We start from the raw sequence: 22,826 nt of genomic DNA on the forward strand, positions 1-22,826 counted from the left end.
AAAGTTTTTGTCATTCAAATTTTCAGGTCATCAATTTTTTTTAATATACCTTAATACAAAGCAAAAATTCTACTTATTACTACTTAGTAGCATTGTGACGTAATCAGGATTTCAGCTCATTCTAGCGGTGTTATCTTATTGCAAATACTTTTATAATTAGGTCACCTGAGTAACTCAGGTGACCTTTTGCGATCCGTTTTCGTCCGTCGTCGTCCGTCGTTCGTCGTCCGTCATGTGTTAACATTTGAACATTTTCAGTTTCTTAAATCACTGAACCAATTTCAAGCAAATTTGGCAGAAAGCATCTATGGGAAAAGGGAAATATAAATTTTGAATTTCATGGTCCCTGCCCCTTTGGGGCATGGGGGTGGGACCAGAACCACTAAAATGATTGCAATCTTTAAAATTCTTCTTCTTTACTCCGGGACATCAAGCAGGCAAACTGTTGGCATGAATGTATTGAACATTGAGTCCTCTACCAAAATTGTGAAATTCATGGCCCCTGAGTCAGGGGTTCTAGTGCTAGGGTGGGGCTATATAGATTATATAGTGAAAATGCATTATTTCTTTTAAAATTTTCTTCTCCGCTCCTGGATAATAAATAAACTAACTAAGTACATAGTTATGATAAGCAAGAGTCCCTCTTCCAAAATTGTGAATTTTATGGCCCCAGGGCCAGGGGTTCTGGTGTAAGGACGGGGCTCTATTGATTATATAGTGAAAATACATTTATTCTTTAAAAATCTTCTCTGCTTCTGGGTATTAAATTTATTTACTAAGCACATAGTTACTATGAGCAAGAGAGCCTCTTCCAAAATTGTGAATTTTATGGCCCCAGGGTCAGATTCTAGTGCTATGTTGGGGCTATTTAAATTATATAGTGAAACTGTATTATTTCTTTGAAAATCTTCTTTTCTTCTGCTTCTGGGTATTAGATAAACTAACGAAGTACATAGTTATTATGAGCAAGAGTCCCTCTTCCAAAATTATGAATTTTATGACCCCAGGGCCAGGGGTTCTGGTGTAAGGGCGGGGCTCTATTGATTATATAGTTAAAATACATTTATTCTTTGAAAATCTTATTCTCTGCTCTTTGGTATTAAATTAATTAACTAAGCACATAGTTATGATGAGCAAGATAGCCTCTCCCAAAATTGTGAATTTTATGGCCCCATGGTCAGGGGTTCTAAAAAAAATTAATGCTTGAAAGGGGCTATATACCATTTTATACATAAAATTTGAAAATGCATTATTGTCTTTGAAAATCTTCTGTTAATCTGCTCCTGGGTATTAAATAAATAAGTACATAGTTAAGATAAGCAAGAGTCCCTCTTCCAAAATTGTGAATTTTATGGCCCCAAGGCCAGGGGTTCTGGTGTAAGGGCGGGGATCTATTGATTATATAGTGAAAATGCTTTAATTTTTTGAAAATCTTCTCTGCTTCTGGAAAAAAATAAACTAAGTACATAGTTATGATGAGCAAGAATTGCCTATATACCAGTATAATAAAACCCTTATCCCCAGGCTGTCAATCGGATATATAGAATATCAAGGTGGGGCTGTATTGATTATATAGTGAAAATGCATTTATTCTTTGAAAATATTCTTATCTGCTTCTGGGTATTAAATTAACCAACAAAGCATATACTTATGATGAGCAAGATAGCATATACTTATGATGAGCAAGATAGCGATTAAAAGAATAACAAAATTTTAAAATATTTTTCGAACAATATTATACAATTATGGACTCTTTTGGTGTTAAAATAGGGTTTGTTATTCACTAGAAAAAAATTCATTATATCAATATTGACCGAGGCGTCTTATGATGTTTTGGATCAAAAACAAAAAACGTTTATTCAAACAACTTGAATTTATTGGAATATATTTAGTCCAGTAATTTGTAATTGGTATGTTCGTTTTTCCCCATAGTGTGTAAATTTTTCCGAGACACAACAAAAAGTGGAAAACCACTGTTATTTGATGAAAATATGATATTCTAATGCAATTGTTTAGTAAAACACGTTTTGATTGGCTAGTGCACTGATGTTTGAGCAATAAAACAAGAGAGAAAGCTTTTTATTGCGACGTCATAATAGAGCAACGGAAAACACAATGCACGTGACGTATTTCATGTAACAAACAACGAAATAAGACGTAAACAACAAACAAAATGCAGAATTCTTCTCGTTGTCTACGGAAAGGGTGTACTCAGCGATGGACTGTTAGTGTGATGATAAATCTTTTCGAGAATTCTAACTTTCATAGACAAAATAGAATGATCAGGTAAATTAAAATGTTTGTATAAAAGCTGCTGACCACCATGATTTATTTGAAATCGATGAACTGATATTATTTTATTAAGTGATCCCTTTGTTTCAAGTAAAACGGTTGTTTGCAACCGTTAAATCAGTATTTACGGTCGCAAATACCCAATTAGAAGATCAGTTATTCCCATTCTAATGCAATCCATGCATTTTGTTTGTTGTTAAAATCTTATTTTGTTGAGTATCATTATATAAAATACGTCGTGGTTGAAGTCTTATTGCAATCTTTCCACATAGGAGAGACTAAATCAAGGATCATCATTCTAAGCATTGATTTTGTAAAATTTTATGTTCCAACTGTTACTTTTCTCTTCTTTTATTTTAAGTACAAACCAGTAAAGCTACAGTCTCGGGAACATACTAAAGACCTGATATTTTGACCTGTTGAAAAAATTATCACTTAAAATTATCAATTTAAACATTCTATTTCAATTCTATTTCAATTTTTGGGGGGTCCTTCGGATGAGCTCCCTAACAAAAAAATACTATAGTTAACTATAGTTAACTATAGTTAACTATAGTTTACTATAGTTAACTATAGTGATAACTTTGACACTTTGAAAACTTTGATTTACTATAGTGATAACTTTGACACTTTGAAAAACTTTGACGAAAACTTTGACACTTTTAAAAACTTTGGCGAAAACTTTGACACTTTGAAAAACTTTGGCGAAAACTTTGACACTTTGAAAAACTTTGACGAAAACTTTGACACTTTGAAAAACTTTGGCAAAAACTTTGACACTTTGTGGCGAAAACTTTGACACTTTGAAAAACTTTGGCGAAAACTTTGACATTTGAAAAAGCGAAAACTTTGACACTTTGAAAAACTTTGACAAAAACTTTGACACTTTGAAAAACTTTACGGATACTTTGAAAAACTTTCTCGAAATATGATACTTTGAAAAACTTTATTGAAATTTTGGATGCTTTAAAACTTTGAAAAAGTTTAATGAAAACTTTGACACTTTAAAAAACTTTATTGAAAACTTTGACACTTTGAAAAACATTATCGAAGTCTTTGATACTTTGTAAAACTTTATCGAAAACTTGATGAAAAACAGAAAAATTTAACACTTTGAAAAATTAAAATGTAACACTTGAAAAACTTTATCAAAAACTTTGACACTTTAAAAAACTTTATTTGATACTTTCACAAATCGAAAAACTTTATCAAAAACTTTGTAACTTTAAAAAAATTTATCTCAAACATTGAAAATTTAAAAAACTTTATCGAAAACTTGGATGCTTTGAAAAACTTTATTGAAAAGTTTTAAACGTTGAAAAACTTTATCGAAAACTTTGACACTTTGAAAAACTTGGCGAAAACTTTGACACTTTAAAAAACTTTGGCGAAAACTTTGACACATTGAAAAACTTTGACGAAAACTTTGACACTTTGAAAAACTTTGACGAAAAATTTGACACTTTGAAAAACTTTGGCGAAAACTTTGACACTTTGAAAAACTTTGGCGAAAACTTTGACACTTTGAAAAACTTTGACAAAAACTTTGACACTTTGAAAAACTTTGGCGAAAACTTGGATACTTTGAAAAACTTTATCGAAAACTTGGATACTTTGAAAAACTTTATCGAAAACTTGGATGCTTCGAAAAAACTTTATTGAAATTTTGGATGCTTTAAAACTTTGAAAAAGTTTAATGAAAACTTTGACACTTTAAAAAACTTTATTGTTGACACTTTGAAAAACATTATCGTCTTTATATAAAACTTTATCGAAAACTTGGATACTTTGAAAAACGAAAAATTTAACACTTTGAAAAACTTTGAAAAATACTTAACACTTGAAAAACTTTATCAAAAACTTTGACACTTTAAAAAACTTTATCTTAAACTTTGACACTTTGAAAAACTTTATCAAAACTTTGACACTTTAAAAAACTTTATCGCCAACATTAAAAATTTAAACAAACTTTATCGAAAACTTGGATGCTTTGAAAAACTTTATTGAAAAGTTTTAAATGTTGAAAAACTTTATCGAAAACTTTGACACTTTGAAAAACTGGCGAAAACTTTGACACTTTAAAAAATTATAAACTTTACCCATTGAAAAACGAAAACTTTGACACTTTGAAAAAGAAAACTTTGACACTTTGAAAAACTTTGACGAAAACTTTGACACTTTGAAAAACTTTGGCAAAAACTTTGACACTTTGAAAAACTTTGGCGAAAACTTTGACACTTTGAAAAACTTTGACGAAAACTTTGACACTTTGAAAAACTTTGGCAAAAACTTTGCCACTTTGAAAAAAAAAATTGAAAAACTTTGGCGAAAACTTTGACACTTTGAAAAATTGGCGAAAATCACACTTTGAAAAACTTTGGCAAAAAACACTTTGAAAGACTTTGACGAAAACTTTGACACTTTGATTTACTATAGTTAACTATAGTAAACTGTAGTTAACCATAGTTAACTATAGTTTTTTTTGTTAGGGAGACCTTAAAAACTGAGGCCCTGTGTCAGCGGCAGGCGTTGGCACGTTAAAGATCCCTCACTGCTCAATGGCCCTGAGTGCCGAGTAAAGGTCAAAATTTGAAGCCCTTTACCGGCATACGGTGACGTCTCCATATGAGTGAAAAATTTTCGAGAGGGACGTTAAACAATATACAATCAATCAATTTTTGGCGGAGATTTTTGATATAATTCGAAAATACACTTTTAGGAGAAAACCCTGAGAATTTTTCATTGTTTCAAGGTGTTCTTACAAAAACTTGTTGACCTGATATTTTGAATGACCTGATATTTCTAGTGAAGACCTGATATTTCTATAAATAACTTTCAATGGAAGGTTTGGAATGACCTTATATTTTGTTTAATTCTTTTAGAAAAAATAAACTTCTTAAATGGTTTTTAGACAAATATTCTCGCAAGAATTTTAGAAAAAAATTGACCTGATGATTTAGTTAGTACTAAAGACCTGATATTTTTTAATGACCTGATATCATTAAATGATGTTATGGGTTTCAATGACCTGATTTATTCTAATGGTATATTTTAAGGAAAATAATGCAGATTTCAGTGTTAAACTTTATAAGATGTGAATATTTGCAGCAATTCCATTTCATTTAAAGATATCAGGTCTGTAAAGTCAAGATATTTTCAAATTACATGTATCAGGTCATCAAGATGAATATATAATACAAAGCAAAAAATCTACTTATTATCCACCAAAAGAGTATTTTTGTATAGTATTAGCTACTGTCATTAATTCAGGAAAATATATCAGGTCTTTAGTATGTTCCACAGTCTCGACAGAAACTTCTGGTTATGAGAAGTTTGAAACTTCATTCATAAAAACAAATATTTTTATGAGATCTAATTCTCTAAGCAAGCGCCCTTTTCGCGCCAGTTTTAAAAGTATGGATCAAATTTTACAAATTATTTCTCCAGGGAATTATCATAAAGATTTTCAATTATGGAAACGTTTTAAAGTTTCGTTTTCTGACACCAGCTAGAAAATGACCCTTTCTTGGATTAAAATGACAATTGTAGAAGCTTACGGAATAAAATGTAATAAACACATCTATGAATGCGCGTATCTTTGCTCTAAGAACCTTAGAACATTTTAATATTTGTATTGTTTTCCTTTAATGGGGATAAAACAGTTTGTATTATTAATGTTAGGTGTAGTATATTTTTGATTTCAGAAATGAACACTTCACTTATCATAAAGCTGCTTGATATTACACGTATGCATTCGATTAACAGGAATATATTCCTACATGTACAAAGACAACTGTTTTGCTTCAAAAAAATGACAACGGGTCATTATTCTACGGGGTCATTTTTCTACAATGCACACAGGGAAAACCCCCAAGGCCATAATTTCTACAAAAAAGTGAGTCATTTTTCTACGTAGAATATTGACCAGGAGTAGAAAAATGACCCAGGTCAATATTTTAAATTAACCGGAAATCATAGCTGGGGAAAATGTAAGTCAAGTCTATTGTTGAGTTTTTTTTCCAAAATATTTCGATGAATTACATGTATTCACAGCAAAGGAAATCTCGGAGGTCATTTTTGCGATCTTGACATTTTTTTAAGTTCGTTAATAAAGTCGTCATGCAGCCTTTGATGTCTTATTTATTGATATCCTGACTATATTATAAATCAATTATGGACTCTTTTCCTGATGAATCGATCAATATTGATATTTTTGTGGTGAATTACATCCATATTCATCAGCAAGAGTCTAGCCCCTTGGTACAAATACTTTCATATGTGTAAACTTTTTAAAAGTTAACTTTCTTCCATGAAATTCATGTATCTGAATACAAAAAAAAAACTTGTCACCTAGGGATTCCAGTGTGTTTAAAAAGAAAGAGTCGTTCTCTTATGAACAATATATTAGAGAGATTGAGATTTCAGACGTGTACGTGAACGGGTACGTCTAGAAGGGGAATAACCTAAATTCCTTGTGTATTACGTCATCCATTTTAGTGACGTCAAGATTGCTACACGTTCTTAGAACTTGTAGAGTGACATCTGCACGTAATTGAAAACTTGTAGCTTTAATGATGAACTTTATTTAATACATGTGTGAAACTGTAGTCGTTAACTATTATTTAGGATGTTTAGTTTCACAGGCACTTATTTTCATAATTTTTTGCTTATTAACTCAAATCAAACTGACGTCACAAAACTTTTAAATAGTTAGCAAAAAGACAGCGATCGCAGTGTTCATGTACTGTTACATGTCATTAAAATCTCAACAGACAAATTACAAACACGTGAACGTCTACGTTAAAGTATAAGCACAAGTACACGTACGCGTACACGTTTAAGATCTCAACCTCTCATAACTAAAATTATCATTTATTTCTCTCCCTCTCTCTGAGAGCCGACAGTATATTTTACAAAAAGCAAATGCGTACATTTTTTTTTGTTCCCCGCTTTCGGGAAAGCGAGGGAACATTAAATCTCATTCGTCTGCCCGTCTGTTAGTCGGTCGGTCTGTCAGTTTGTCCGTCCGTCACAAAAAGTTTAACCTTGGTCATATCTTTTGAATTAAAGAGATAGGGTTTTCATATTATAGATGTACATTACCTGTGATAAGACCTTTCTAAATACACTATGATTTTTGACCCAGTGACCTTGAAGTTTAACCTACTGAAAGAAAATTTAATATTTCATATTAGAGATTTGTATTGCCTGTGACAAGACATTTCTTAAAACACTATCATTATTTACCTCGTGACCTTGACCTGAATGTTTAACCTACTGTTCAAAAACTTTAACCTTGGTCAGATCTTTTGAGTGAGAAGAGATGGGGCTTTCACATTTCACATATATGTTACTCGTAACAAGGCCATTCTAAATACACTATGATTTTTGACGCCACAACCTTGACCTTCAAGTTTGACCTACTTTTAAAAGATTTAATCAATACTTGGAATTGGTCATAATTTTTGAATGAGAAGAGACAGGACTTTTATATCAAAATGTGCATTACCTGTGACAAGACCTTCCTAAAACGCACTATGATTTTTGACCTCGTGACCTGGACCTTGAGTTTGACCGGGTTCTCAAAAACTTTAACCTTGTTCATGATTCATGAATTCTGATTGAGAAGAGATATGGCTTTCATATTAAATCTGTGTATTGCCTGTGACAAAACCTTTCTAAAAGCACTATGATTTTTGATCTTGTGACCTTGACCTTGAGGTTTGAACCCTTGACCTTGTTAAAAAGTTCATGTTTGGTAATAATTTCTAAATGATATATGATAGGTCGTTCATATTTGACAAAATATGTCGCAAAAATGTCGTCTCATCCACAAATGACCGAAAGCAAGGGGATATGCACAACTCTGAATTTGCTGGTGTGTTTTCAATGGACGATCACTTGGACAGACTCGGTATGTATGTGAAATAACAACTATCAACTCATGTTTAATTTTAGAAACGTGCACACAACCCCTGAAGGCGTGTCAGAACGGAGGATTTGTCATACATACCTGTGATTGTCATTGTCCTAGAGGGCTAACTGGAACACTGTGTGAAACACCTGTAACTGATCCAGGTGAAATATCATTAAGACTCAATGGGTCAACTTTGTCTAATTTACGCATTGCCTAGTATTTTATTACAATATCTGGACCTTTAAATCAACTTTATAAGTACAGACAAATAGTATTAAGACAAGAATACAATAGATATTAAATTCAGTGTGCTTGTTTGGTTTTTTCACTGCTGTCATGGATACTATGCTAAAACATTTCTATAAAGTTTTTCCAAAATTTTATTCCTCCTGCGTTCTAATTTCAAATTTGTTTGGAGGACAAGTAAATAAACCATTTTGTGCATAAGAATTTAAGTTGAATTTTAAAACCAAGAGAGCTATAATAAGAGAAAAATTGAAATAGCATGCATATCGATATCTTTTTGTATGGTCCTTGAATGTCTAAGCAAATATAACCCATCGTTTGGGTCGTTTTTTTTGACCAGCATATTTCATTTGAATGGTAAGACTTGTTTTCAAGAATTTCACTAAGGAATATTCCCTCTTACTAATCAATAAATATGGCTTTAATACGGCGGTGTGGCCATTCAGCAGGGAATGCTTGCTCCTCCTAGGCGCATTTCTTCTCTCGAACTTTCAGGATCATCCCTTCTTCCTTCTTCTTCACATATATTAAATTGTTTTCAGGTTTATCATGAGATTGCTCATTCACCTTTGTCTTGATGAATCTTGTTCATGCTTTTCGGTAGCTACAGTCTCAGCAAATGCTTCTTCTTTGGATATTACTTTTAAACCCAAAGACTATTGAAAGCCATACCGTTCAAGATACTAAGACTTATTTTGTTATATAGCTTGTGGTGGGACAATTACCCTTGCAGAAGGAGAAACAGAGACATTGACAACGATTAATTTCAACAATGGAGGCCCATATCCCACGGGCAGAGACTGTGTCTGGGTAGTGAAGGTGGGTATAAAAGCTTTTAGTTTATTTTTTTCCATTTTGCAAATTTAAATTAAATGCATCTCTCTTACTAGCTGTATGCAAGAGTTGTCTGTCTGTCAGTTTGTCTGTCAACATTTTATTCAAAGTTGTGTCTATTAGTTTGATCCAATGTAACTATCTACGTAAGGTTGCTACCTAAAATACCTAGCTAGGTATCTTTGTTTGTTTTTTGTTGTTTGGTTGATTTTCTGTGATTTTGACGAACAGTGTTGCCAAGGTTTTTGAAAAAGATATTTTTGTGAAATTATTTCAAAGTTGTCTTTCGCCTTTAATATGTTTTCTGTAAAATGTTTTACAGACATACTGTGCACATGGAAATTTTCGCCCTCGTTTTATTTTCGCCCCTTTAACGCTACCCTCATTTGGGCGAATTTAAAACGGGGCGAATTCAAAGAATACAATAATATTTCTTAAACAAAACTATGACTGGGCGAATTTAGAACGGGGCAAAATTGTTTGCAAGTGTGAAAGGGCGAAAATAAGACGGGGCGAAAATAACCCTGTATACAGTATACAATGCACATCTTTTGGTTTTAACAAACGCTGTTACTAAATTTCTGTGATTTTTTATTCAAAAGGATTTTTAAACTAGATCTACAGTTATAGTCAATTGAGATGGAACTCGGCCATAAAAGAGATTAAAGCTAGGATCATTATTTTGTCCTAATGCAGTTGCCAAAGTGTCGAGTCATGGTGCTGCTTTTTTTCTTCCTTTGTTTTAAGTGCAATCTAATAGAGTTAAAGTTTCACCAGAGACCATTTTTTCAATCTGATTTCTTAGATGCCCAATAGTGAGAAACTGTTCACCTGTATGAGTGATCTAGAAAACGTGTATCTTCATGCACTAAAATCTGATTGGCGTTATCAGAATTGTTTTCCAAATATTATTTTCAAAAATAGAGTGTAGATCTATAATGCAAAAAGTAATGCCTAAACAGAAAGGGCCATTTTGGGAACATCTGTTCCCGTTACCCTTAAATTAAGGTTACAATTAATACTTCAGGTAGATATGTATAGAACTTACCTAAAACCTTGATTCCCAGAAATAAGAATTTTACAAATTATCATGCAGGGTCCGGCTGGAAAAAATGTCCAAATGACCATAAAGGAGATGGATTTAACAACGCAAAATGGAGCGTGTAGCCACTGGTTAGAGATACAGTATAACCTGCTAGGACAGACAGGACCAAGGTAAAACATACATATCAAAACCTAGTTTGCTTTTTATGGGAAATTTTCAATTGTGCTTAGAAATGCAACTTATTCAATCACCTTTTGAAAACAAATCACACAGGTATCTTTGGCAAAATATATTTCTTTTTTTTCTTTTTTAAAAAAAATAAAAACATATTTATGAACAAGATGCTCCAACACTCGTTTGTTCGAGAATAAAAATTAGCATGTTATCTATTTACCTGTGAACTGTATAATTTAGACGCTGTGGAACAGTAGCTAATGAGGTTTATGTAAAGTCCGACAATGGCGACCCAACAACAATGTTACTGAAATTTGACAGTACTTTCGCTTCTTCTGCATCAGCTGGCAAAGGATTTTCTCTGGAAGTGACAAGCGTTAGTCTGCGTAAGTATAAAATTTGAGGTGTAGAAATGCACTGAGTGGCTAATAAAAATCAGTTTGGATGAGAACATGTAAAGAAAAATCAAGCTCATAATGAATAATTTTGATTTGTTAGATATATAGAATTCTTCTCAAGAACCAATACTCTAGGAAAGATGAAAGTCGTGATGAATCATTGTCAGTTAGTTTATAGTTTCAAGTTTGTTCAAATTATGATCCCCCGGGGGTACGGTGGGGCCACAATTGACGAACAAAGTTTTACACAGGAATATATAAGGAAAATCTTTTCCAAAATCTTCTTCTCTAGATCAGCAAAACCATGATTGGTTACATTTATGTGGAAGCATTCTCGGGTGGTTTAGATTCTGCACTTGTTTAATCATGACCCCTGGGGTAGGTCGGGGCCACAATGGACGATTGAAGTTCAGCATGGTATTATGTAGAAAAAATCTTCAAAAATCTTTTCAAGAATAGCCAAATCATGACTGGTCATACATGTATTTATATGAAACATCTGCAGGGGTGTAGGTCTAAGTTTGATCAAATCATGACCCCAAGGAGTAGGTTGGAGCCCACAATGGAAAATCAAAGTTTTACATAGGAATATATAGGATTAAAAAAATATCTTTTCAAGAACAGCAAAGCAATGATTGGTCATATTTATGTGAGAGCATTTAAAGGCGGTATAGATTCAAAATTGTTCAATCATGACCATCGGGGGTATATGTAGTTCAGCCACAATGTTTTTCATAGGAATATATAGGATTAAAAAAATCTTTTTTAGAACAGCAAAGCAAATGATGACACCGGGGGTATGATTGGGCCACAGTGGACGATCAAAGTTTTACATAGCAATATACACGAGAAAAAAAAAACAAAAAGAAACTTTTTTTAAGAACAGCAAAGCAATGATTGGTCATATTTATGTGAAAGCATTTTCAGGTGGTGTAGATTCAAGTTTGTTCAATCATGATCACCGGGGTTATGGTTTGGCCACAATGGGCATCAAAGTTTAACATATTAGAGAATATAAGAAAAATCTTTAAAAAGCAAAGCTATGATTGTTCATATTTGTATGGAAGTCAAGTGGTGTTGAGACGAGTTTAAATTGTGCAAATCATGACCTTCGTGGTAGGATGGGGCTACAATGAAGTGAATGAACGATAACAATTTTACATAATTTTACTCTGATAGTGAAGATTCACGTGGTTCTGGGACCTGTTTCACAAAAGTTTCCAAACACATGTCGTAAGACATAAGTTAAAGCTGAACAAGACTCGTAGATAGAATTAACATTATTGATATTACTGTCCAGGATATCAGCACCTGAGTGATTACTTACTAGGAAGCTCTTAAGATCTGTTACAGCTTTTTGTCTGAACTTAAATTTCTCATAAGATATATCTTACATTGTGTTACAGGTTCTATCTAGAATTCTCAGTATACTGTTAGGATGATGTCAGTACGGGTACACTATTTAGTTGACTAGAGTACACTATTTATTTGACGAGTACACTATTTAGTTGACTAGAGTACACTATTTAGTTAACTAGAGTACACTATTTAGTTGACGAGTACACTATTTAGTTGACTAGAATACACTATTTAGTTGACTAGAGTACACTATTTAGTTGACTAGAGTACACTATTTAGTCTATGAGTCGTGTTATATCATGTAAAAAGAATTCTGCTTGAAAAAGGGGGATGAGGTTACCGACGAAGGACTTGAATAAAGGTAGGATTTCACCTTGACAAGCTTTATACTTAAACTAAGCACCCCCTCCCCGGGTCTCACGACAAATATTTTTTTAAAAAACTATTCTTTACTTCGACGGACTAGCAATCGCACGTAGGTCTTAATTTTTTTCCCCTCAATTTCTTCAGACATGATTGCTCCTTGTTATAGTTATTCGTGCTTACAGTGTAATTATCTTGCATATCAAAACTAAGAATTTTTCGAAATAAAAAAATTCCAATATTTACATGATTTACGACTGTCGAAATTACAGTATCAATAGAAAAAGAAAAAGGAAATATTTCCATCTCAATGCATCATTATACCGTAACAAATCAGTCCCTAACGGGACAGTGGGGCCTAATATTCTGTAACACATCTTGCATTCGTGATTGGGAAAAGTTAAAGAAGTGGCGTCTTTTGAATTCACTTCTCTTCAACGCGTCCTCCCTACGAGAGATAAAATAATTTTTAACACTCGAGAGACCTGTAACCGTTGCGCTCTGAGTGAAATTGACGTGCTACACCAAATTGTGATTTTCTTTTCTCGTAAACAAAATATTGAGATTTAAGAAAAATAATTGTTTTGTAAAATATATGGATGTATTTTGATACTTTTCAGCCTGCAAAACACAACCTTGTAAGCATGGGACGTGTCATGCAGTCGGTGACACTTATTCCTGCACCTGTGATCCCAATTACACTGGACAAAATTGTGATACCCTAACTGGTATAGTTTTTTTGCAATTATCGCTATAATTTTACTCAATATATTAATATTTATATGATTTTGATATTTTGCTTAACTAAAGCTTTTGAGGATAATCATTTCAGGATTATATTCTTCTGAGATAAGTTTTTGTTCAGTAGTAGAGTCATACAAACAATCATATATAGCTTTTTTTCAGAACAGTCAATGAATAAATACTTATATATAAATTGCAACAATAATAAGTATTTATAATAGTTTTCTCATTTATTCCAAGCTCTCTGATTTGTTCAAACTTGATCACATGATCAAGTAGATTTGAGCTACTATTTAAAGGTTCTGAAATGCATAGCGACTTGATGTTTCTTAAAATGGTAATGATTTTCTGTAAAACAAAAAAGTTCAAATTAGGTAAAAAAGTGTATGACTTGAAATATATATATATATATATATATATATATATATATATATATATATATATATATATATATATATATATATATATATATATACACACACTTCAATTCCTTCCGCATAAGTAGAAATTTTAGCGAGATGCAAATTTAGCGATTTGTCCTTAAAAACTGGTTTTTTATTTTTAGTGTGATGCAATTTTAGCGATTTTTATATAAAAAATGCCCATGTAAGAAGCAATTACATATAAAATGCTATTAAGTTTTTGCGATATTCAATTTTAACGATCTCAGCACCCTCGCTAATAATGCCAAAATTAAATCCTTGCTAAAAATTTTGCTTTATTCTGCGGTATTTATAATTATGGTGATTTGTAATGTCTAGTAAGACATATCAATGCCTGGAAAAAGAATCTACCATATACCAGTATTAGAACATATCAGATACTTATCTAAAAATCAAAATATGAGATACAGTTTAACAAACAAATAAATTCCATTACTCTAGATAGAAAGGAAACACAATTACATTATAAACACCTTCATTTGTTTTGATATCTAGACTCCAAGAGTTAAAAAAGACAATAGAGAAAACATGTGTCTTGTTCCAATTATTTCAAATCTTGTTTTGTCTATCTCTGAAAAAACATAACATTACAAATGTAGCCCTTTGATGAGGTTGATCCAATGATATATATAAAAAAAAAGAACACACAGATCTTGCACTTCGTGCTTGGTAGATATGCTTTTCTAAGAAGTCGATATATCGATAGATCGACCTCATTAAAAGGCTATATTTTTATAATAAACAATTTCTAAGAAAAAACAAGATAATATATTCTGAAATTTGTTTTCATCAGTAAACCTTTACTGAGTGTATTTTGTCCATATATGTTATTTTATTGAAATATTACTAATATTTTCCTGGCCTATTTCATTTTCCAGTTCTTAGGAGAAAAAAAATCTAAGAATTATCCACTTTTCTAAAATTGAGACATGATATTAAGTCTCCTCCAAAGAAAATATGTGTTTGTATCACCTGTCCTTAAAAAGAAAAACGTTACGATTTCAATAATGGCTGCATTAATTAATGTTTATTAAAATAAAATTAAGCGTCGGTGTGAAAAGCCATGGAAACAATGGTAAAACATTTATAATACTATAATAAGTCGTGAATTTACTTTTATATTGACAGACTATCATTAGATTTTTAAAAATAAATTTATAGGTAGAATTTGCATATTCCTCCTCTAGAGCATCGTGGCATCTTATTAAACTAAATGCTTACATGTAAAGGGAAAATGTCAATTATGAATAATATAACTAAAGCTGTTTAAATGTTGTGCTTTAATATTTCCTTTTCTAATATTTTTTCTCTGATAACTCTTTGAAAGTTAGCAGAGTTGATTTCTTGATAATTCTCCCGGAATGTAAATTAGGCAGGTCGATAGTTCAATAGCTAAGGAGGCATAATACACATGCAAATCTCGTGCGCGTCTGCCTCTTGTCTAACGCAGCCGAGGAGGCCAAATATGGATGCAAATCTCGTGCGGCTGTCTTTGTGTTGGACATAAGTGGGCGAAGGCTATTGAAATTGGCATCGGAGTCGTCCTGTAATTTAAATCTATGTCTATATTTTTAAAGTCTAAATCTACAATTTTATTCACAATGAAATGGAAATATAAAGAATCACTGTCTAGTTAGTAGAGTACGCCAGGGACATCAACGATAGTGGGAAACATTGGATAATTTATGCAAAAAGGGCTTCGCCCGTTATGCAAATTAACCAATGTTTCCCACTATCGTTGATGCCCTGGCATACTCTACTAACTAGACAGTGATTCCTTAAATCAATACATTTTACTTTTAAAAATGCAGTCCTTTGTTTCTAAAACTAGGCCTAGTCGTAGGGGTTAAAAGCTAATTTTTACCAAAAATTACAAATTATCAGTAAAATGTGCAAATAAGCTTCTTTTATCTTTGATTGAAGAGCCCCCGAAGTACAATATCCGTAACATAGTATAACAGATTTCACAATGAACGTCAATTAATGACGTGGTTATTTTCAACGTTTTAGAATGGGAAAAAAGGGGGGGGAGACGTTACGTCTATTTTTGCTCCAAAGCTAACCGAAATTTTGAGTAAAATATTGTTTCCTGCTGCAAGCCAGTAGGCTTTAATTTACTGTCAATAAGAATTAAAATATACATGTATAGTATTGGAATTGTTTTGTCGGTAGCCACTATAGTGGTTAAAATTCAATTCCCTGCGATATATTTTCTAAGTATTATAATAAATCTCTAATTATAATAATAATGTCTTTTGAGTTCATTGTAAATATTGCCTCTTAAGGTGACATCATTTTTGTAGAGACCTAAAAGTACATAAAATATGAAAATTTCAGTTTTACGTGTATTTTTATCTCACCTCATCGAAGTTGGGGGAAGCTTATGTGATACCCTGGGCGTGGGCGTCCCAAGTTAAGGTTTCTGCATCTTTTTTCTCTGTAAGTAGATATATGCCCTATATTGATCACATATGCATTTAACATGCTTGTAGTATATTTAATTGTATCAGATGAGGTTTCAGATGCTGCAATTTCAATGACCAGGTTTATGTTTTTGGAGCGAGCAGGTTAACATTTTGGTGCAATTTTTGGTGTAGGTCTTATTTCTAAGAAACTGTAAAACCTATGATGACCAAACTTGCATGAATGGTACATCTAAGGATGCACACTACCAGACTTTCTTCGGATGCTGGGTCTGACCTACATTTTCCGGATGAGTGAACAAGTAAAGTTTCTGGTTCAGTTCTCATTGCCAAGTGACTATGAGGCCTAAAATTACCAAACTTGCATGGATGATACATACATGTATAAGGATGCACACTACCAGACTTGCTTAGGATGCTGGATCTGACCTTCATTTTCCAGATGGGTGAACAGATTAATGTTAATGTTTTTAGTGCAGTTCTCATTTCCAAGTAACTATGAGCCCTATGATGACCAAACCTGCATGGATGAAGCCTTTAAGGATGCACACTGATAGACTTGCTTCGGAGGCATACATTTTCGAGATAATGGACCAGATAAATGTTATGGGTGCAAGTTTAACATCGAGAAACTAAGAAATAAAGGCCTATTAACCAAGTTTGCAGAAATGATGCATCAAGGGATGAACAACCTCAAACATGCTTCAGATGCTGGATTTGAATTACATTTTCTTGTTCAAAGTTTTTGGATAGGTCTATTTCCATGTAACTGCAAGCCCCATTAGATCAAAAATGCATAAATTGTGCATTTTGGGATGTTATCTTCTAGAATGTTAGTTAATTGTGGTACTTTGCCTTACTTAAAGGGGCTGGGTGGTTGTGGTCATTTTCAGACTATTTTGATCTCCTTTAGAAGAAGAGTTCCATATAAACAAAGATATACAAAAATAATCAAATTTTAAAACAAAAATTTATGAATTTTTTCTTTACCAAATAATAGTTGACAGCTCAAGATACCATATCTGAAAATTTAAGATATATCTGATGGTTAATTTAATAGCACCCCAGCCTTCTTTAAGACAACATTCGTTGAGGTGAGCTCTGTAATCTTTGAGTACCTATGGTTTTAGATTATGGAACCATTTCCTGTGGATTTGAAGCTGGCGAGACCTGTTACTTTGAAAATCCAACATCGTTTTCCTTTTACTGGACAACAAGAACGGTATACTTATCATATTTTCAGTCTACATGTATTTTTCGGATTCTTATGGATTTTTTTTTATTGATTGTCGTTGATAGAGCATAATATTGATGAAAAATATAATTTATAAAGCATTGAATATGATGAAAATTTCAGTATAATTTCCACATATGTAGACTTTGAATGCCCGATTTATTTAGATCACATGAGCTGAAAAGCTCAAGTGAGTTTTTCTGATCTGAAGTTTTCCATCGTTTGTCCGTCTGTCTGACTGTAAAAATTTCACATTTTCTACTACTTGGCCAGAAAAGCTGAAAATTATATGGAAGCATCCTCAACTGCTGTAGATTCTAAATTGTTCAAATTATGATCCGTAGGGGTAGGGAAAGGCCACAATAGGGATTACACGGGGGAAATCATTTGAAGATCAACAGAGCCAAATTTGCTCAGATAAGCGTTGTGGCCCGAGGACCTCTTGTTTAAGTAGATGTATTCAATCAAAAGTACTTAGTAATTAATTAACTTAAAACGTTTTATTCATTTTAGGTCTAAGAGTACAAATAATTCATCTTACAATTTTTAAACATCTAAAACTAGTCAACGAAATAGGAACAAACATATTACAAGAGTTACAAGTATTGGGAGATAATACTACAATGGTTCAATGATTGCATTGATTAAAAAACTGACAAGACAATTTTACTATGAAATTTTGAATATTTTTTATTTTACTAAAGCCCCAACATGGTGTATGTTGATACAATGAAAGGTTAACAATAGAACAAATATACATATGAACTGTTTACATAATGAACTACAAAATGAACTAATACGTATACTCATATACGGACAGTACTGACGGTTTTTAAGAAAATTCATTTAAAGTAGAACATAAAAATTTTTCCTCAATATCATTTTTTAAAAATTTTTTTGTTGAAGGATACAAAACCTCTCTTTAAATAAAATTTGAAAGAAATTCAACTGCACATTTTTGCCCATCTAGTTCAAAATATGGCCTATCAGACATTAAAATGTTGAATTACATGGTGACGAGGTGAACGTCCTACCTGTTTAGTCGAACCTTCTGACTTTTACATTTCACAGGGTAGCACGCCATCTAGTAGCACAGGTCCATCGGCAGCTAAGACTGGAACATATTATTTGTATGCAGAGACTTCCAGTCCTGTAACAACTGGAACTCAATTTCATTATGAAACGCCTTTAGTCTCAGGTATACCAATATTCTTCAAAAATCATATGTTAAAATTACAGCAGTTACCTTACAATCGCTTATCGTCAGTGATAACGTTATTTTTTCTGTAATTAAAATTATGACACTAAATGATTTACACATTCACCTTTTAATAATTGATTTTATAATGTTTAGCATATACGACAAAACATTAAAACAGATTCAGATATGAAACATTGACTAATCTTCCACATTTTGGCATCAAAAGCAACCCCAAGGTGCTTGTCTTTCTGGTATCACATGTATGGCGCTAGTATGGGAACACTGAACGTTCTACGAAATGGAGTCAAGGTCTGGACCATGTCAGGGGATCAAGGGGATCAGTGGAAGGAAGCGGAAGTTGATATAATTAACGATAGTGCCAGTTACACTGTAAGTAAGAGTCTGGAATTCGATTTCTATAATCATGCCTTTATTTTTGTACACTTCATTAAGTACAAATGTCAATGTTTTACAAGACCGTTTCTAAGACTTCAAAGAATCTTTAATCAGATTTAAATGCATAAAATGAAAATTCTGGCACAAAAGATTTCAACTTTAAGCTTAATTTTTAGACATTTAAAATCAAATATTTTTTAAAGTTATCCTTCCTGGATAAGGATCGGATATCTTTAATTGATGCCCAATGATTATTTTGTTTGTTTTGTGGTAAAAAAAAAATTCACCGGGTAAAGTTGTCAGAATAAAAATGATTACGTAAAGAAGGGAATTGAAGTAACTTTGCATATGCTGATGTCCTGAGACAAAATACCAGACAAAGAGCTTATGCTATACCCCGGCGTCGGTGTCGGCGTCCCGGTTAAAGTTTTAGGAACAGGTCAATTCCCAAATAACATGTACCAAACTTTCATGGATGATACCTCTGATGTTGCTTCACTCCTATGGCAACTTTTTTGCATAAGATCTATCTTTAAAACAGAAATATCTCTTTGGCAGGATGTAATAAACTGTCCATAAAAGTTTCATAATAATTGGCTTGGTAGTTCGCGGTTATTGTTAAGCAATTTTTACTTTTCATCTGTTTCCATAGCAACGATTGGCAGTTTGTAAATTTTAAATGCGATTTTCAAATCAACATTAACTGTTTGTCATTTCTATGAAAATTCCTACGATTGTCTAAGAATCAGTGAGCAAACGCCAGGACAAATTGTTCACTTTTCGTACGCCATGTTGAAACTAAAAATGTTCACTGCATGAATACGGTTGGTCAAAATCTTTTTTGAATGCAAGATTGCCCCAGCCATCTGCAAAAAAATCCTCGGACAATGTTCTCAGACATACAATTAATATGTTCCCTGTTTTCAATCCGAATGGCATAATTATCGTTTCCTGGCGTTGAAAATTTTTTGGAGTCAACCCATTTTTATGCAGCAAGGACAAGGAAATAAATTTTAAAAAAATGATTTATGAGAATAATGTTTGTTTTAAAAACCCGGATAGCAACATGACTAATAGCTTGAGATAAGATTCCTTTTATCTATTAGGTCACATTTGAAGCAATACGAGGGAATTCGTGGCAAAGTGACATCGCCATAGATGATGTTTTATTAACCCCAACACCTTGTGGTAGGTAGTGCATTTTAGGTCACCTGAGTAAACTCGGGTGACCTATTGCTATGCGTTTTCGTCCGTCGTCGTTCGCCGTGCGCCGTTCGTCGTGCGTTAACATTTAAACATTTTCAGCTTCTTCTCTGAAATCGCTGAACCAATTTCAACCAATTTTGGCATATGGCATCTGTGGGTGAAGGGGAACAAAAATTGTGAATTTCATGGTCCCTGCCCCCCCCCCTCGGGGCCTGAGGGTGGGGCAAAAACCACTAAAATTAGTGCAATCTTTACAAATCTTCTTCTTTACTCCTGAACATCAAGCAGTCAAACTATTGGTGTGATTGTAATCAGCATTGAATCCTCTACCAAAATTATGAAATTCATGGCCCCAGGGTCAGGGGTTCTAGTGCTAGTGCTACGGCTGGGCTCTATAATGATTACATAGTGAAAATACATTAATTAAATCGATGAAAATGTTTTTCTCTACTCCTGGGTAATAAGTAGATGAACTATCTATATAGTTATGATGTGCAAAGGCTCTTCTTCTAGAAATGTGAATTTTAAGGCCCCTGGGTTAGGGATACCAAAGAGGAGGGGGGTCTACTTACATACTGAAATGAATTGTTTGAAATCTGCTCCTTGGTATTAATCAAACATTTTTGATAAGCAAGTGTGCCTTTTCAAAAATTCATTAGACCTAGGATCAGGGGTTCACGTGTATTTGGGGAACTTCTGATTACTGCTGAATATTACTGATTAGTTCAATTCCATTTTTTGTTCCCCTTGTTATTATATCTTACTTGGTACAATCAAACTTTCTTGATAATCAAACTAAGTTCGAAGCATCTTCTGCCTTGAACAGAAGATTACTATTTTTAAGCTTTAGGCCTTTGACATCAAGTTCAAAACAGTTTTTTGTATACCAAAAAAACCTACCTCGTTTCTTGATGCTATTTTTGTTTAAACATATAAAGTAGAGACGGTGTCACGTGATGCTTTAATTTAAAACAGACATTACTTTTCTGGCAGGAAAATAAATAATTATAAATTGATATCTTTATATCGCATTCATTTTCATTTTTGTAATTTACACTGTTTTTTCCCTTTTTTATCTAAGCAAAATAAATAAATGTCCAATTTTATTTTTAACTAACACAAGTAATTATTAATAGCGTGTATATCTTTAACTGTACTACTACAATTAATTTATGATGTATTAATTTAGTACACATCATGATTAGATTCAGGTCTTCAACATACCATTAATTGCTGTTATATAATTAAAAGGTCAATCATCAACTGCACAGCCAACTACACAAGCACCTACTACGCAGGCGCCAACTACACAGGCGCCAAGTGAGTCGGATCTGCACTGTACTTTCGAGGATGATACTTGCTTCTTGCAGAATACAGATGGAGATTCTTTCGACTGGACCACTAGATCAGTAAGTAATGCAGGTCCATTATATCAGTCACTAGATAAGCTCAGTAAGCAGTGCTATAATGCTATAATAACAGTAAGAAATACTGGATAAGCTCAGTAAGCAGTGCTATAGTACTATAATAACAGTGATAATACTGGATAAGATCAGTAAGCAGTGCTATAATTCTACAATAACAGTAAGTAATGCTGGATAAGATCAGTAAGCAATGCTATAAAACTATAATAACAGTAAGTAATACTGGGTAATATCAGAAAGCAATGCTATAATACTACAATAACAGGAAGTAATACTGGATAAGATCAGTAAGCAATGCTATAATTACAATAACAGTAAGAAATACTGGATAAGCTCAGTAAGCAGTGCTGTAATACTACAATAACAGGAATTTATACTGGATAAGATCAGTAAGCAATGCTATAATACTATAATAACAGTAAGTAGTTCTGGATAAGATCAGTAAGCAATGCTATAATACTCTAATAACAGTATGTAATACTGGATAAGATCAGTAAGCAATGCTACAATACTATAATAACAGTACGTAATACTGGATATGCTCAGTAAGCAGTGCTATAATACTATAATAACAGTTAGTAATACTGGATATGCTCAGTAAGCAGTGCTATAATACTATAATAACAGTTAGTAATACTGGATATGCTCAGTAAGCAGTGCTATAATACTATAATAACTGTAAGTAATACTGGATAAGACCAGTAGGTAATGTTATAATACTATAATAATAGTAATAATACTGGATAAGCTCAGTAAGCAATGCTATACTATTATAACCGTAAGTAATTTTGGATAACATCACTAAGCAATGCTATAATACTATAATAACAGTAAGTAGTACTGGATAAGATCAGTAAGCAATGCTATAATACTATAATAACTGTAAGTAATACTGGATAAGGTCAGTAAGCAGTGCTATAATACTATAATAACCGTAAGTAATACTGGATAATATCTGTAAGCAATGCTATAATACTACAATAACAGTAAGTTATACTGGATAAGATCAGTAAGCAATGCTATAATGGTATAATAACTGTAAGTAATACTGGATAACATCAGAAAGCAATGCTATAATACTATTATAACAGTAAGTAATACTGGATAATATTAGTAAGAAATGCTAT

At 32.7% G+C, this 22,826-nt stretch overlaps 1 protein-coding gene across 1 annotated transcript in view; it reads left to right on the forward strand.

Annotated features, from left to right (window-relative positions):
• Nucleotides 1-22,826, forward strand: part of LOC134250325 (MAM and LDL-receptor class A domain-containing protein 1-like) — a gene marked incomplete at its 3' end in the record, with an annotated part of 75,157 nt that overhangs the window by 22,906 nt on the left and 29,425 nt on the right. The window contains exons 10-19 of the mRNA XM_062732687.1: nucleotides 8,251-8,370; nucleotides 9,162-9,274; nucleotides 10,386-10,504; nucleotides 10,749-10,894; nucleotides 13,249-13,356; nucleotides 17,369-17,460; nucleotides 18,544-18,670; nucleotides 18,900-19,063; nucleotides 20,176-20,257; nucleotides 21,527-21,684. Of these exons, the coding sequence (XP_062588671.1) occupies nucleotides 8,251-8,370; nucleotides 9,162-9,274; nucleotides 10,386-10,504; nucleotides 10,749-10,894; nucleotides 13,249-13,356; nucleotides 17,369-17,460; nucleotides 18,544-18,670; nucleotides 18,900-19,063; nucleotides 20,176-20,257; nucleotides 21,527-21,684 (1,229 nt within the window). The remainder of the gene's footprint in view (nucleotides 1-8,250; nucleotides 8,371-9,161; nucleotides 9,275-10,385; nucleotides 10,505-10,748; nucleotides 10,895-13,248; nucleotides 13,357-17,368; nucleotides 17,461-18,543; nucleotides 18,671-18,899; nucleotides 19,064-20,175; nucleotides 20,258-21,526; nucleotides 21,685-22,826) is intronic.

The sequence above is a fragment of the Saccostrea cucullata genome, unplaced genomic scaffold (assembly GCF_032062105.1).
Source record: "Saccostrea cucullata isolate Sc308-1 unplaced genomic scaffold, CSIRO_AGI_Scuc_v1 ctg8557, whole genome shotgun sequence".
Taxonomy (NCBI): Eukaryota; Metazoa; Mollusca; class Bivalvia; order Ostreida; family Ostreidae; genus Saccostrea; species Saccostrea cuccullata.